This window comes from Cervus canadensis, chromosome 25, assembly GCF_019320065.1.
Source record: "Cervus canadensis isolate Bull #8, Minnesota chromosome 25, ASM1932006v1, whole genome shotgun sequence".
In the NCBI taxonomy this organism is placed as follows: Eukaryota; Metazoa; Chordata; class Mammalia; order Artiodactyla; family Cervidae; genus Cervus; species Cervus canadensis.
In genome coordinates this window covers 37,411,186-37,429,030 of record NC_057410.1, presented here as the reverse complement: position 1 = coordinate 37,429,030, position 17,845 = coordinate 37,411,186, and the positions used below count along the sequence as shown (strand labels likewise).

General features: G+C 34.0%; 1 protein-coding gene across 2 annotated transcripts in view; it reads right to left on the bottom strand.

The window, feature by feature from the left end:
* CEP290 (centrosomal protein 290) overlaps nt 1–17,845 on the bottom strand; it is an 89,041-nt gene that overhangs the window by 61,987 nt on the left and 9,209 nt on the right. Inside the window, exons 7-20 of one of the 2 annotated variants that reach the window (XM_043447537.1) lie at nt 15,515–15,568; nt 14,626–14,778; nt 14,056–14,238; nt 13,293–13,382; nt 12,439–12,561; nt 11,060–11,183; nt 6,398–6,570; nt 5,520–5,682; nt 3,790–3,890; nt 3,630–3,717; nt 2,411–2,523; nt 1,170–1,262; nt 798–882; nt 95–237 (exon numbers count right to left, since the gene is read on the bottom strand). In XM_043447537.1, coding sequence (XP_043303472.1) covers nt 95–237; nt 798–882; nt 1,170–1,262; nt 2,411–2,523; nt 3,630–3,717; nt 3,790–3,890; nt 5,520–5,682; nt 6,398–6,570; nt 11,060–11,183; nt 12,439–12,561; nt 13,293–13,382; nt 14,056–14,238; nt 14,626–14,778; nt 15,515–15,568 — 1,686 coding nt within the window. The remainder of the gene's footprint in view (nt 1–94; nt 238–797; nt 883–1,169; nt 1,263–2,410; nt 2,524–3,629; nt 3,718–3,789; nt 3,891–5,519; nt 5,683–6,397; nt 6,571–11,059; nt 11,184–12,438; nt 12,562–13,292; nt 13,383–14,055; nt 14,239–14,625; nt 14,779–15,514; nt 15,569–17,845) is intronic. The other variant, XM_043447538.1, reaches the window with a different exon arrangement.

The window sequence follows — 17,845 nt, the reverse complement described above, 5'->3', positions numbered from 1 at the left end:
TTCATTGGAAGCTGTGGAGACCAATGAGAGTAGAACAACATTTTTAAAGTGATGAAACAACAAAATAAAACTATTAAATATAAAAATAACTTACATTAACTAGTCTTTCAAGACTGGGAATAATTAGAGATGTTTCCCCTCCTTTAACACCAGGATCTTTCTGCATTTCCTTAATAGCTTGCAATATTTCTTTCATACCTTCTTCAAGTTGCTTATTTTCTTCAACTAATTCTTTTACTAAAAATGACATATTTATTGAATGAATGAGATTTACAATTTATAATTTACACTAGGTATAAATTTACAATTATACTATGCTATAGACATGACAAGTATTTCACATATAGCAAAAATAACCCATTTATAAACTGTGAATACAAATAAATGTAAAAAAAATTCAAGTATAAATCCAATGTGTAAATAGTTAAATAACACTGGACACCTATTTAAATAATACACATATATAGCTCATGGCTGAAAGAAATAAATCATAAGCATACTTTGCTTTCACTTTATATTAAAACCTTTACATTTATTTTCTAACTTCACTTTCATTAGAAGACAAAAGAGAAAAAATAGACTTATTTATCATTACAATAAATTCAGATTAATAACATTCTCTGAAAAAGAAATACAGCAAGGCAAACCAAATAAATGAGAGACTGACATTGATGCATTATAGACATAGTTAAGGCTAAAACAGACTAGAGAACAGAATGTATTAAAGTCCTTTCAGACCCATAATTTTCAGTACAGGTTAAGTAAGTAAAGAAAAATAAGAGATAACAGTGACTTACACTTATTTTGAAATTTCACTATTACTGTTCTACTTCTTTCTAAATCTCTTTCCTTTTCAATTAGTTCTCTTGAAAGAAATTCATTCTAAACAAAATAAAGAGAAAATTGTTTTTTTAAAAAAATATTAGAATAGTTTATAGTTTTGAAGTTTAAAGAAAAGTTTGACCAACTGAGGTTTAAAATACCTAAAACAAGCTACAGAAACATAGCCGCAGTCATAAAAATAAAATAAAACTTAAAAGGTGAAACAGGCAATGATCACGCCTCCCATTCTCCCTCCCTGCAACACCACGGCAAAAGGCAAGCAGATAATGAAGGTTTTTCTCTTTAGCACCACAATCATCTCTTTTAATGATCTGCCTTTACACTACCTGATCTGCCTGGCTTCTAAGACGTTCAAGCTCTATTTCTGCATTTCTATTCTGTGCTTCTTTGATCAATAAATCCTGTGCTATGACTTCATTCTAAAGAAACATGTAATAAATTAGGCAAGTTAATGAGTTCATCTCAAACGTACTGCATTTTTAGATTTTTAAAAGAAAGAATGTGAATAAATTAGTGTTAATGTGCAAACAGAAAAATTATTACAATTGCTACTTATAGAATTTTGTTAAAAAGTCATAAAAATGAATTAAAAGAAAATCCTAGGAACGTTATTTGGAGGATAGCTCACCTGAGATCTAAGAAATACTAGTTCTGTCCGTAGCTGTTCTATAAGATTTTCAAGTGGATCTATCTGAGGTAATTTTGATTGTGCAGTAACTGGCACAGGGTCTGGAACATCAACTTCAAGTTTACCTTTCCAGATTTCTGTCTGTAAGGGTACTTCACCTTTTCCTATATCTTCTTTCAAACTGGTATCAGCAAAGTTGACTGGGGTATGAACCTGTTCATCTTCTAATGTTGCTACTTGTGATTTTTCCATGCCAGCTCTATTATCATGAATTTGTTGACAAAATATTGCTGATTTTTGCCTAAGTGATAACTTCTGCGTTAAATCTGAAGCTATTGATAAGGCTCGTAAAGATGAATCACTTTTTTGTGTGAAATTAGTCTTTTCAAGTGCCTGATGGCTTCTTGTCACTTTCTTCACAGACTCATCAGAAAAAGAACATAAATATTCGTTTATTTCTTCATGACTATCTTTACTAAAGGTACTGATTAATGATTCTAGATTTCTTAAAGACTGTAGACAGGGTGCTTTAAAAATCTCCCTTATTGTAATAGTTTCTGGAGGTGAAATATTATCTTTCACTTGTACAGATGAAGAATGTGTAGTTAAAGAGACAAAAGGATTCACTTCACTTTCTACATTCTGGTGAATTTCAGATAACATTCTCGATAACGATCCCATGGTCATATTCTCTTCTGGCTCATTCTGATGTGACTGTGGAATATTGAATGATGGTCTCCTATGCGGCAGCTCTACTTTATCTGAACTCCTAATCTGTATTCAGAGTAAACAACATTTCATGAATCAATCTTGGGATCTATCTGAGATTTTTTAACAAGTATAAAAAGAAGCAATGTCCAAAAGGAGATAATAAGGGAAGAAATGAAAGCCTGATAATAATATTCATTCTCTTTGCCATAGTAATACTTTACTATTTACCTTTGACTGTTCTTCACTCATATTTTTGAGGCTCATGAAATCAAATTTTCTTTCTCTCATTCTATTCTCTTGAGAAAAGTGTTCAGTTAGGTTCAGGTCCTCAGCAATTAATCCTACAAATAAAAAAATTCACAAATGAGCAACATAAAAATAACTCTTTAATTATCCCAATATTTTAATGCTTTTTTTTTTTTTTTTTTGGCTATGTCTCACAGCACGTGGGATCTTAGTTTCCAGACCAGGGATCAAACCTGCACCTCTTGCAGTGGAAGCACGGACTCTTAACCACTGGTAAGCCCCCAGTACTTTAATTCTTAAAAACTAAATCAAGTTTTAATTCAAACAAAAGGTAAAACAATTATTTCCAAAATCCTTGATCCATATGTAGCCTCCTTTACAACTGCCTGATTTAGGCCACTTTTAATAAGATATTAATAAGAAACAATACAAATTCTATCTTCTCTATCATTCTTTTTTCACATATTAATAAGTGCTAAAATAGTTAAAATATATACACATAAAGAATCATGAATGATTACTAAATTGCTTAATATATTAATAAATTACAAAGTTTTGCCCTTCTAGAAATTTTTGATGTACTATAGAGAGCATAATGCTAAAAAGAAAAAAATCTTTATTATTCACAGATACTTGTGAGCTTGGGCCAAGTTAGAAAAAAAAATCTGTCTCTATGGTCTTCTTACAAAAAAGCAATAGCTATTAAAGAACTAAACCAACTGTTCTCTTTATATCATGTAAGATAAATCAAAACAAAAAAAGATGTTAATTTTTATTCAATAAAACATTATTTTCACTTAGCAAAGAAAAATGTACAAAGAAAGCTTCGAATGCATAGCTTTTAAGGAGAGAAAATATTAACAGTAATATATATTAATGAAATACTAAGTTTTATCATTACTAATCACAACATATTGTGATTGACTAGAAATTAGTAAGATTATACTATAAAGTTTTCTAAAGTCCATGATTCTTAAGTTTGTTTTTTGTTCACTTATCTTACTATTCTTTTTAACTGTTTCAGATTTAGGACTGAACTCAGTGACACTCATACACTCTCATCAAGCCATTATTTTCATTTATTAAACTTGTAGCAAAACCACAGGAATACAGCAATACTATTTCCAACTTACAGAAAATTCTATATCCACACAATTCATTTTCTAATGATTCTTTAAAGGTTTGGAGTAACAGAGTATACCTGAAGTGACAGTTCTTTTTCCTTTTTCTTGAGCCATTTGACGAATTTTTTTCTTCAGATCAAGTCGTTCTTCCTCTAGACTTTCAATCTACAAGGCATAAACTATTAGTATTTCTCTTTGCTTCAACAAGGAAAATAACCAGTTGACTACTGCACTTGCCTCTTTCAAAAGAATCTGGTTTTCAGCTCTGTACTGCTGCTGCTTTAAGCTTTTGCTCTTTCTAAATTCAGTTAAATCAATCATTGTCATTGGTTCAAGGCCTAAAATAAAAAGCAATATGATTAAAACCTTATTCATATTCAAATGAGCTACAAAAAACTTCATATAACAACTGGTCATCATCAAGCAACTGGTTATAATCTATTTAGCCACCATCACTGAAGAACGGGGTACTTTCTGTGCAAGAATTCTTCAGGTATTTGAACTGTATAAGCTAAAATTTTATCACAATTTAATGGAAATCCTGATAAAAACATATTATGATCTGTCTTCTCCATGTTGGACTGTCATAGTGGTACTATAATATATTAAGAACAGAAGCTTTGGAATAAAACAGTTGGGTTCAATTCCCACTTTTAATTATTAATTAGTTGTAGGGATAATATTGTATGTATGTATGTATGAGAAGGAAATGGCAACCCACTCCAGTGTTCTTGCCTGGAGAATCCCAGGGACAGGGGAGCCTGGTGGGCTGCTGTCTGTGGGGTCACGCAGAGTCGGACACGACTGAAGAGACTTAGCAGCAGCAACATGTATGTATGCATTTCTTTTTGACTTGTTGTCAGGGGTATAATAAAATTAACCCAAATAAAGTACTTATAGCAGTGCTTAGCACAGAGTAGTCATTATTGATATCAATATTAATTATATTACAAGACTAGACTGACGTTCTCTTTCCTAACTTCCTATTACTAAGAGGCTACCATGCTCTGAAAACCAGATATCAAGATTGTCTCAATAATTATGAAGCAAGATTTGGGGCCTTTAAAATACAGAAAGTCTAATGTTTATGACTACTATCTATGTAGTTCAGTCATCTTTACGAACATCCAGATTGAAGTTGGCCATAATCTGATAGGTAAAATTGATTAGACTAAGTCTAACTTGAGGTCCTGGCATGACTCTGGGTCCTAGTTAGAAACTCTTCTACAAATAAATGGTATGTATAAAATATTTACTTTTTTTTCCTTTGGAGAATAGTTTTTACAGGTGATCACTTTAACCCTAGAAGAGCATTAATTGGTATCTACCAAGTATAATGAAATCATTATTTACATCTTTATTTTCATTTTAAAGTAGCAATTTACACTGGACTGTCATAACATTCAAACTAATGAACTATTCACTAGTGAACTATTTACTGATATCAATATACAAACTTTCACGCTATATTTACTAATTACTTCTTATAATCAATAGTAACCTTATAATCCTCAACCTAGGTAAAACTTAATCTAAACTATAAAATTCAAATATTTATCAAATAAAGTCTTAAAAAGGATTGAACAGTATTGCTAAATGTTCCCAACATTCATCTGAAGTTAGAGCATTTTGCAAACTAACAAATTACTTTTGTTGAAAATAAAGGTAACTTGTAATATGTGGTATTAAGCTAGTAGACTTTCATTTTTAAACAAGCAATTATTATTGAGGCGATCTTGGACTGAATATAGCAATGCTCCAGATCTGGCCAACTATCATCCCAATTCCATCAAATCCATAATCCCACTTCAATTGGAACAGTTCCACTTGTACTAATTTTAAATATTTTTATAGGAGGAGTTATTTGGAAAAAAAGTATATCCAATTATTAACAATAAAAATAAACAACAAAAAAAGGACTTGACCATTAGGGTTGAGCAAACTCCGTATCTTAAAAGATGACTTACCCATTCGCTCCCTAAGTGCCTCATTTTCATCAAGAAAATCATTGATCTTCAACTCAAGCTTATTGATTTCCTTTGTCAATACTTCAATCTCCCGATCTCTTATTTTAATTTGGTTTTTACAATTCTTTATTTCAATAACAGCATCTTCTAAACCATAAACTCCCTGAAAAATACCCAATGTCATTTAAATATAACATTGTTTATTTGAATAAATTCTCAAGTTCATAAATTTATTTTCTTATTTATTTCTTATTAAGTCGAGGGGAAGTGCACATAAAACTAAGACTTATATCTTTAAACTGTGTTTTTTTATGGTACTTTTAAAAACAAATCCAGTAGTAATAATAACAGGAAATGGAACAATTGACATTTCCCAGTACAGCATCCTAATGGCAAAGCAACTCAGAATATTACATATTAAACACTTAACAACATATGGAAAAAGAACAGTAAGGGAGAATCAGCAATACCATTAGAATAAGGAAGTTATCAGTGGTGTGATATAGCAGTAACCAGATTTAAAAATATAAAAAGTACAAGGTAAAGCTGTGTTGGCACAGTAGGCAGCACCCCCCCCTTACAACTTTTATTCAATCAGTGGTGTCACATGGTGGTACAATGGCATAGATTATAAAGAACCCAATCCTGCTGCCTCAGCAAAGCTGATTATCTGGGCAAAAGGCTTTATCCAAATGGTTTGAAAACAATTTTCCTGACAAAATATTAATGCTACACAGAAGTTTGAACACTTCAGTGTAAGTCAGTTAGGATAACCTTTATCATGAGATACTTCTGGAATGTTTTTAAATGCACACAGTAAATGGCACAGAACAGTCTAACTTGAAGTGGCTCGTCATTGACAAGATAAAAATACATACGGATTCATAATCTTTTAATCGCTTCAAAGTCTCAACCAGTTCTTTATCCTTTTCCCTAGCATCAGCTTCAGCCAATTCAGCTGTTCTCTCAGCCTCTTTAGTCCTCTCTTCTAAAATTTGAACCTTAGACTGAATTTTCATGTAATGAGTCCGTTGCGAAAGTGTTGAAGCTCCTACAGGGTAAAAATTAAAATCATCAATGAACTGAAGTGATTCCTTACTCCTATAAATGACTGGTTCCAATATGGGAAACAGGAAGAGTGGTATGTCACTTTAAAAAGTCCATTTAATATTATAAATTTATATTTATAAAATAAGTTTTAACTCTATTTTATTAATAAAACTAAAAAGGATTCTAAGAAAATCTTAGCAGAAAGGGTATGAATTATAAAAGATTGGAAAGCTCTACTTTACAAGGAATGATCATTGTGGCAAAGGCTGATAATCCGTTTCTATCAGCCATCCTCCATTGTGTCCACTGTAATAGAACTATGTATGGCCTTTCAGTTGGACACATGGCCACTTCAAATAAAGACTAAATTTCCACTTATATTTCAGTAGCCAAGGGTGGCTATGTGACTAATGGATATAAACAGAAAGACTATGTGCACATTTTCAGGAAATGTTTTTTAAAGGAGAGGAATGAAATTTTCTTTTCTCCTTCCTTCTGCCTACCAGCTGGAATATGTGCATTAGGGCTCCAGCCAGACTCAAACAGTCTTCCTTTAACTGCATATAACTTATAACTTCTTCCATTAGATGGAAACCACATGTTGAGACAGGCAGAGCAACAAGATATAGGGACCTGGTATCTGGTATTTGTTCATCTAGCACACCAATCCTATACAAGTTGCCTCAACTTCGATTATGTTATGGAAAAGTGCATTTCCATCCTTTTTAAACTACTGTCACATTTGATTTTTTTTTTCTATCACTTGCAGTTAAACTTAACTGTAACTAGTTGCTAAAAATTCCTACTTGTACATCTTACCAAATTGTTGCTAAGACCAAAATAAGCATTCCCATCATTTTAAATTTTACTGCCAATAATCACTCTTATCATAGTAAACATCTACTGAATTATACAGTCTATACTTATATAAGGCACTGGACTAGTGTGGGAGATCACACATGTTTATAAGAAGTGAGCCCTGCTTTCTAGAGAATGTGAAAGAGGCTGCTGTCCCCAAAATCTATTCTATTTTCTGCATTGTTGTTCAGTTGCTAAGTAGCGTCTGACTCTTTGCGACCCCATGGACTGAAGCACGCCGTGCTCCTCTGTCCTTTACTACCTTTCAGAGTTTGCTCAAATTCATGTCCATTGAGTTGGTGATGCTATCTAATCATCTCATCCTCCGCCACCCCTTGCTCCTTTTGCCTTCAATCTTTCCCAGCATCAAGGTCTTTCCCAATGACTTGGCTCTTCGCATCAGGTGACCAATAACTGGAGCTTCAGCTTCAGCCGTCAGTCCTTCCAATGAATACTCAGGGTTGATTTCCTTTAGGACTGACTGGTTTGATCTCCTTGAGTCTGTAAGGACTTCTGCTGCATGACCCTTCCATAGTAAATTACTGCCTATCCTTTAGTACATGCTCTTTGCTTCTTGCCTCCTCTTGCTCTATCTTGCTGTTTGGGACAAGATGTGAAGGTAAAGTTATATTTTACATGAGGCAAATGAAGGCAATACCCTAGACCACCTAATTCTAGATCAGTACACAAGTGAGAAATAAACCTCCATCGTGATTTTGCCATTTTTCAGATGCTCCTGAGAACTAAAACTAATCCAAATCAATGAAGGGGGAACACTATTAACTGACATATACATGTTAAAGTCAAGACAAAAAGAATATGTTATAAAAAGAAAAAGAATATGTAGTACACACACCTTCTGTGGGCTTTCGGGGTCATATGACTTCAGACCAACATAGTGTCATTAAATAAGACCCCTTCCTTATTTGATATCAGAGATCAACTGTCAGTTTTCCTCCTCTTGACCGGAATATGCAAACCCCACAATACCTATCATCCTTTTAAAGGAATTTAAGCTACTGGCAAATTATAACTCTCAAACATATATAACACAGACACACAGAGAAATAAGTATATCCAGTGGACCTTGATGGTGCTCAATAATCACAGTACACTTCCCGAGTCTGTTCATTCTTCCAGATGACCAATTCACACCTTCTCTTTACTTTAATCTGAAACTTCTAATACATCTGCCTCTATCCTTGCTTTCATCCAAGAACTCTGCTTCCTTGTTTTTTGAGAAAATAGAAGTTTTTACTGTCAGGACACCTACCCAACCACATTCAACTCTACGTATACACTCCAGCTTTCTTCCTGCTACTATGGGTAACTCTCTGTGCTCCTAAGCCTGCTACTCCAGTGAACACTAGATCCCATCCCATTGCCTCCTCAAGGCTATTAGTCCAGAAGTCCTTCTGTCACTCCCCTAAGTCATCAATTCATGAATTGCTTCTTCTTTAATTGATCTTTCCTATTAACTTAGAAACATGATTATTTCATCCACTTAAAAAACACTTTTTACCCTTCTTCCCCCAAGATACCACTCTATTTTTCTCCTTTCCTTTGCAGAAACAGCCTTCAGAAGTCTTTGTATTTGCCCTATTTCATCTCTGTATTTTCTCTTGAACTAAAAACCACCACTAAGAAATCCAGTGGTCAGTTTTCAGTGCTCCTCTTGGCATAGCAGCAGCAATGCACACAGCCCCGAACACAGCCGCTTATGCTCTTCCTTAACGACATTCCTCAGGTGAGTTTCGGGGCTCCACACACTTCTGGTTTTCCTCCCATCTCCCTGGTCTTTCCTTTTCAGTCTCTTTGGTTGTTCCTTTTCATCTCCCCAAGCTCTAAGGTAGAAGCATCCCAGAGCTTGGTCTTAAGATTTTTCTTCTTAGCCAACATTGTCCACCTTCTCCTTTGATCATCTCAGCCAGCCTCATGACTTCCACTACCATTTTTATGCATATAGTTCCCAAATTGGTATGTTTAGCCTAGACTGTCCTCCTGAACCTGAGAGTTTTATATACAAGTACCTACTTAATGGGCTTCCCTGGTGGCTCAGTCAGTAAAGAATCTGCCTGCAGGAGGCCTGGGTTCCATCTCTGGGTCAGGAAGATCCCCTGGAGGAAGAAATGGCAACCCACTCTAGTATTCTCGCCTGGAAAATCCCAAAGACAGAGGAGACTGAGGGCAACAGTCCATGGAGTCACTAAAGTCAGACATGACTTAGCGGCTAAAGCAGCACCACCATCACCGCCTACTTAACACTGTCACTCTGATGTCTGATAAGCATCTCTCACTTACCAGGTCTTGTTTAACTAAGTATCCAATCATCTCTAAACCTTCTCTTTCCACAGTTCTCCCCAGCATTCAGACCAAAAACCCTGATAACTTTCTTACCTTTGACATGTCAGCAAATTTCATTTCTATCACCTTCAAAATACATCCAGAACTGACTACATATACCTTCACTGCTACCTCCATGCTTTCAGCTACCGTCACCTTTCCCTAAGTTGCTACAATAGTTTTATTGTAAGCAGGTTTCCCTGCTTCTGTCCTTACCACTCCTCAAGTCTATGGAGGACACAGTCCAAGTCAAACTACATCACTCCTTTCTTCAGAAACTCCTTGACATCCATTCTCACTTAAAAAAAAAGCCAAAGTCCTCGCAATGAATCGTAAGGCCCCACAGGATAGAGCCTTACCTCTCTGACTGCACACCGATGACTGCCCACCTGCTCACTCCACTCCAGTCAGAATGACGTCTTTGCTGTCCCCCAAACATGCGCCACACACTCCTGCTTCAGTGCCCTGAGCTCATTTGCCCCCTTCTCAGGAACATGTGCATGGCTCCCTCCCTCAGTTCCTTTAAGCCTTTGTTTAAATATCTCCTCAGTGAAGCTTTTGCTTCACTATCTAAATTACAACCACACCTTCACCACCACCACCACCACTGTTATTTCACTTACACAAAAACACAGGCATAGACTCACTCATTATTTCCCATCTTATTTTTTTTATCTTGGCAACCATAATAAATGGACTTACTATGTCATGAAATTATGAACAGTTTGCATTAATGTGCTCTGGTATAACTATACCATGTAGTGTTATGGAAATACAGGATCAATGATGTTGTAAGGGCTTACATTCAAAAGATTTGATCAGTTAGGTAAGTTTGCATGACCCAGGGTAGGTAGAAAATGACATTATCAAGTTGGGTAAGATTAATTCAAATGTTGACAAGTCAATTACTTTTGAAAAAATCTCTGCAACATTGTTACACTTATCAAAAGTTTATTTTCTTTCATTCTCTGTTGATTACAAAGAGGAGGATAAATACCATCACCATTTTTCATTTCTTTTATACAGCCAATCTGGTAATAGAGATTAATGTAATTTTCATCAGAGAAAATCTATAGGAAATACTGCCACCATTTACAAGTTTAAACACTAGTATCACATGTAAAGTAGTTAATAATATCAGGTAAAACTTTTTTTAAATATGATAAAATTCAAATAGAGAAAAATCAACAATATATTGCTATAACATAATTCCATTTTAATAAAAATAAAACATTTTAAAAATTTAATGGTATCTAAAATAACTACATACTTATAAAACATTGAATTACCTTTATTTCTTTGGAGCTCATTTTTCAGATCTTCAATTATAAATGTATTTTTTTCCATTTCTTTTGTATATTGTTCAACTTGCTCAGTGAGCATTTTAATTTGACTATCTCGCTCTTGTATACCCTATAAAATATTTTGAATATCACATATTTTCACTTTATGAATATTAATATACAATTTAGAAGTATGAGGGTTTCCCTTGTGGCTCAGCTGGTAAAGAATCCGCCTGCAATGCGGGAGACCTGGGTTCTATTTCTGGGTTGGGAAGATCCCCTGGAGAAGGGAAAGGCTACCCACTCCAGTATTCTGGCCTGGAGAATTCCATGGATGGTATAGTCCATGGGGTTGCAAAGAGTCAGACATGACTGAGCGACTTTCACTAGAAGTAAGAAAAAGGTAGGGCTTGTTTTATTCAACAGAATCATAAAATATATTTTTTAAAAATCAAACTCTGTCTTTTACTATTTTGTATACCTCAACTACACTAATCACTGTAGGTATATTGCTGTCTCTCCAATACTTAAAGACAATACAAGAGCTAGCACTCTGGCAAACAGAAATTCCAGAACTCTCTGATGTTTGTGACTTATGACTCCTTTTGTGTTATTTTTCCTCATCATCCAACTATCTTTTTATCATTTTATATGTTTCCGTTTTGCCTTGTGCTTTTTTTTCCTCACCACTCTTCACTTTCACCCTTATAGTGTACTTCATACGAAAATCTTGTCCTTTGCACCTGTCCTTAGTCTCCAAATACTTCCCAAATTTCCTTCTTTCTTTTAGACTATGACTAGAGAAAACAGTTTATGCAAGTGTAACGTCTTTCCTTTTTTACTTTCCTTCTTTTATTTGTGGTCATGCCACATGGCTTGCCAGATCTTAGTTCCCAGACCAGGGATCGAACTCATGTCCCCTTAAGTGGATGCATGGAGTCCTAACCACTGGACTACCAGGCATACATGAATACATTGGTATTAAATATAAAAATTTTATACAGTACAAATTATAGCCATATTTTAGTTTATTTTACATTGTACAGCATATTTCAGCACTAAAACACAGTATAATATAGTAAGAGTACTATGATATTTAAATGTCTAAAAGTTTTTAATAGTTCCTTGTAAATAATTCCCAAACAATAAATGTATTATCTGCATCAACAGAGAAAAATACACAAAGTAATTCTATTCCTAACTCTAAATCTAATTATAATTTTTGCTTAGGAATGGATGGTATAAGAAACTTCTAAAGACTTTATTATCTACCCAAAGGTGCCAGTGACTAGATTAGGCACAGGAGATAAATGAAAGACAGTTCAGAGTTTCACTGCCAACTTTAATAAAATTCATTGACAAATCAAATTTTGAGAAAGTTTTACCTGTTGTAGAGCCATAACATTACTTTTATCAGCATCAAGCTGGGCATTTTTCAGTTTGTCCCGCAGACTATGTAACATTTGCTGATACTCAATAATTTCATCATCTTTAGAAGACAAAATTAACTAGAAATAAACAAAATAGGGTCTGTTACATAAGAGGAAAATTAATAAACCATTCCTCATTTATGATCCATACTTCAATATATACCATTAACAGATCAAGAAAATACAGGCAAAAAAATTTTGGAAGTGAGAAAACAGCAACAATTGGAATGACTATTGTCCCTTTTGTGCATACAGCCTGAGGTTCGAATAAGAAATGACTCAAAGATATACACTGTGGTTTTTTCTTTTTAAGGAATTAAATCTTTTCAATTAAACAACTTTAAGTTTCCAAAACCCATTCCTAAAACAAGAAGTTATAACTAGCTCCCTGCAATAACAAAGTGTGTACAACTAATCTTTAAAAAGAAAACATTAAAATGACACGAAGAAGCATAAAATATCTTGAATGAAAGAGGCATATCTACAAAGAAAAATTACAGTCATACAGTCATTAAAAAGAACAAAGCAATACTATATGTACTGATGTAAACTAATCCTTAAAAGACACTAAGTAAAAACAAAGTGAAGAATACATTTACTAACATCTCTCCTCCAAAATTAAATGATTAAAAACAACTCTAGAGATCTCTACATGGCAGTTCCTAAAACTTTTCTAGCTAGGACATTTCATACACCTTTGGAAATAACTAACAAAAATCGCACTAACCAGTACAAAGCCTTTAAAGAAAATTAAGACTAAAAATTGAAATCTAAAATTAAAAGCTATTATAGCAATTGAAAGAAAGCACCTTCCACTCTTCTACTTTTGCATTGACAGCTGCCATGATTGGATCATCTTCTTCATTTTTTGCTTTCAGAAGATCTGTAAGCTCCTGTACCTAAAGGCAACAATTATTTCAAGGATGTTGTAAAATAGTGTAACACAAACATATTTGTTATAACTGAATATCTATACATGCATTATACACAGTGATAAGCATACACATGCACACATACACATATATATTTAAAGGCATATTCATTATTGAAGCAGTTCTATAGCTAGGGTGACATTAAATGGTCTGTGCATCTTTATAGTTGTAAAATTACTTTTTGTTATAAGGTAATTATATTTTTAAGTATTACTCTATTTTTTAACAAGTTTAATCCTGTGTAAGTAGTGAACAATAAACTGGTTTCTATGACATGCAGAGTGCATTTACTCTAAGGTGTAAAACTGAACTTCATGGTTCACAGGACCTCTAAGAGTCTTTAGTAGAAAATTCCCCAAATTAATAGCTTTGCAGGACTGCTATCTATATATTCATTCAGATATCACCTATACATCCTACATGGCAAGAACTATAAGGTATGTGTAAGGAAACCAGAAAACCATATATAGAGAGACAAATATATCAGCATGGCAACATATTACAGTGTAAGATGGTATATTAGAGCATAAGACAAAAATCTCATATCCTAGAAAGTAAAAAATACTTTCCAAGTTCAAATAAACAGTAATGAGGCAATATGAAGTCTGTCCAAATAAGTTAATCTAACAAGAATCCTTACTTGAAGCCGGTAATGATCATTTTCTTTTTTTAACTGGTCCATCATACTATCTGTCTGATGCACAACAGCTTTCATCCTATTATATTCATCAGTCATCTTCTCCATTTCCTGGACAGACTCCTCTAAATTTTTTCTCATTTCTTGATTCTGAAGTTCAATTTTCTCATTAGCTTCTGTTAAAGTCTAGGAAAGGTAAAGGCATTACAGTTAAAAACAATTTAATAAAACAAATTAAAATTAAAATTAAATGGAATCATAAGTGTTTGCTGGAGAAAATGGAACTTTATACATATTTAGTATCAACTAAATCAAATTACCAACTAAATCAAATTAAATATCAAGAAAACTATAAGAATCTCAGTTCTTAAGAAATGCACAAGATAGACATATAACAAGAATGAATTTGCAAGATTTGGAACTCCAAAGATGCAATTTATTTCATGTTTTACAAATACACATTTGTAGATTTACACTAAATATGTTTAAATGTAGGTCTAAACACTAGATTTACATTATAAATGAAAGTTTTATAAAAAATTATCGCTTTGAACTGATTTCCATCCATTTTACCTGAATTTCATCCAGATATTGGACAAGTTCATAGTTTTTTTTAGACAATTGTGATCGGTAGTCACTGTCTTCTCCTCTTCTCGATAAAAGTGTTTCTTTTTGTGAATCTATTTGTTTTTGATAGTCAATAATATCCTGACGAAGCTGTTCATTCTGAATGTAGATTAAACACAATATTCTATTTAAAAAACTATCCAAAGAAACAAAATTTCACCCTCTAAGTAATGACCTCAAAACACACCTTTAAAATCCCAAGGTTTCACAACCCTTAAAGCCTCACCTTTTTCTTTAGACGTTTGTTCTCCAGAAAAGAACAAGAAGGAGGTAATTAGAAATGAGAAAGATAACATATAATTAAGTATAATAATAAGAAATTAAAGGAAAAAAAAATTTAGGAGAATAAGATATTATTTTGGATAATCAAAGAAAGCAAGAGTATTAATTACCAACCAAACCAAAAAAATTTTGATTATATTAAAAAATAAAAATTCATGATAAACAATGTACATTATTTGGCTCAAAAGAACCAAATAATTAACAGAATTTGTAAGATTTCATTAAGAAACAAAAGTTTTAAAAGAATGCCAGATAAAATAAGAGAAAGTAAGGCAGAAATTCACTCACATATTCAGTTAGCAAACAAGCAAAGAACAGCTAAAAAAGAAAGATTTACCCAAAGAGATCTAACAAATGAATGTAGTACTTAACGGTCTCACCTTTCTATTTATTTTCTACTTCTCTAAGACAAAGTCATATCATAAAAATCACAGTTCAAAAACATCAACTACTTAGACAATTCCAGTTTTGGTTACAGAATTAATTTATGGAAACTTTTTTAATAAGTATCTTTGTTGAAGCACCACAACTACTGAATTTTTTTTTTACCAACCTCTCTCCTTAATTTGCTGTTTTCATTTTCTGCCTCCTCATTTCGAAGAGCCAACTAAAATAGCAAAAAACAGATAAAAAAGAAAATTCAGCATTAATTCAATGTAATTTCAGGTTTTCAATTTCTCATCAATAAAACAGAATGTTTAATTACTGAGGACTTCACGTTGACCCAAGACATGAAGAGTAAGCCAAAATTTTAAAAACTAAGGATAGGAAGGATTAAGCAAGTTGAGCTTAACAAACAGAAAACTCTAACCAAAGGATACAGAAAACAAAACCATTACTCTTCTTCCCCAGCCTAAAACCTATTAATGAGCAGTCTTCTGTCCCAGATCTTTACTGTATTGCAGTTCTATCATCAGAGCTGAAAGACTCCACTCTCAGGGAGCATTAACTTACTTAGAAATATAAAGCAGTACAACACAATGCTTAAAAAGAAGCATGAATGCTTGGATTGTGGGTGGGGAAACTAAAAAGACATCACTGGGCCAACAGAGGAAACCTGATTATGGACTATCTATTAGAAAACAGCATTGAGTTGATACTACATTTCCTGAGTATGCTAATTATATAAGTAGTTGTAGTGAAAAATACCTCTCCTTTCAGTGGAAATATACTGAAATATTTAAGAATAAAATATAATATTTGTAATATTTAAATAAGAAGTATCACAATATCTCACATTAACTCTAATGGCTCACCAAAAAAGAAAGGAGAGGAGAGGGAAGCAAGAGGAGGAGGGGAGGGGAGGGCAGTAAGTCTGTGTGCCAAGATACGGACAGATAAAGCATATCTAGCACAATGTTAACCGGTGAACCTATGGAAGGAGTATATGAGTGCTTATTGCTTTTCTTCAAATCTTCATGAAGATAAAGTTTTCAAAATAAAAAGTTTAAAGAAAGTTCATAATAAAATGCAATATGCTATACGAATTTCGGGGCTTCCCTGGGGGCTCAGCAGTAAAAACCCTGCCCGCAGTACAGGAACCACAGGAGACCGGCGTTCAATCCCTGGGTCGGGAAGATCCCCTGGAGGAGGGCACGGCAACCCACTCCAGTATTCTTGCCTGCAGAATCCCACGGACAGAGGAGCCTGAAGGGCTACAGTCCCTAGGGTTGCGAAGAGTTGGACACGACTGAAGTGACTTAGCAAGCATGCTTACAAATATTAGAAGTTTACCATCATCATTATTATCATCTGGGAATTAAGAAACAGTCCTATCCTATTTTGAACTGGGAAATTTAACAAGAAAAGGCATTTCAAGAACTTAAAGGCAAAACTGTTTGCACTAATGCTCATTTTCCTTGGTTTTTGAAACATCATACTCCTGATATCTTTTCTTGGGCTGTTCCTTGAAACACTCTATTTCATTAGACATTTCTATGCCTCAGAGATCAGCCTTCCAATCACTTCTATTGCTTCAATATCCATGACCCACAAACTCTTATCATCTATCCAGTGTCTCTCATGATTTCCTATCCACAAATATCCTTTTGGAATATGCATGTTCCACAAGAAAAGCCACTGCAACGAGAAGCCCACGTAATGCTACTAAAGAGTAGACCATACTCACTGCAACTAGAGAAGGCCCGCACGGCACTGAAGATGCAGTGTAGCCAAAAATAAATTTGAAAAACTGTTTTATAAAAATTCAAACTCAAAAAAAAAACTGACTGACTTAGGTATACCTTCCCATAGTATCCCAGAGTATTCTTATATCCAAATGTATCCCGAGTATCCTATTATCTTATATTATCTTTGTAATTGACAGTGAATATGGCTAAGAAGCAGAACAGTATGCCCACTGTATCCTTAGTATTTTGCATGCTATAAGTACTCAGTAAAACTGAATGACTGGCGAAGGGGAAAAACAAATTGCCAAAGCAACTCATATCCATATTCTATTTCAAGTAACCTACTGGCTGGAAAGGTACATTAACTGTATTCAAGTTGTCCCTGAATATTCATTGGAAAAACTGATGCTGAAGCTCCAGTACTTTGGCCACCTGATGCAAAGAGCTGACTCACTGGAAAAGACCCTGATGCTGGGAAAGATTGAGAGCAGAGAAGGAGGTGACAGAGGCTGAGATAATTGGATGTCATCATCGACTCAATGGACACGAGCTTGAGCAAATTCTGGGAGATAGTGAAGGACAGGGAAGCCTGACATGCTGCATTCCATGCTGTTGCAAAGAGTCAGACATGACTTAGTGACTGAACAGGTTGTCTGTGTGTGTGCCTAAGAATAAAGATAGTAGTCTAGGATATGAATGGACAAGATAGTTCTGATTACCTAAAAGTGAGCGGTATCAGTGATGAGAAGTTGATG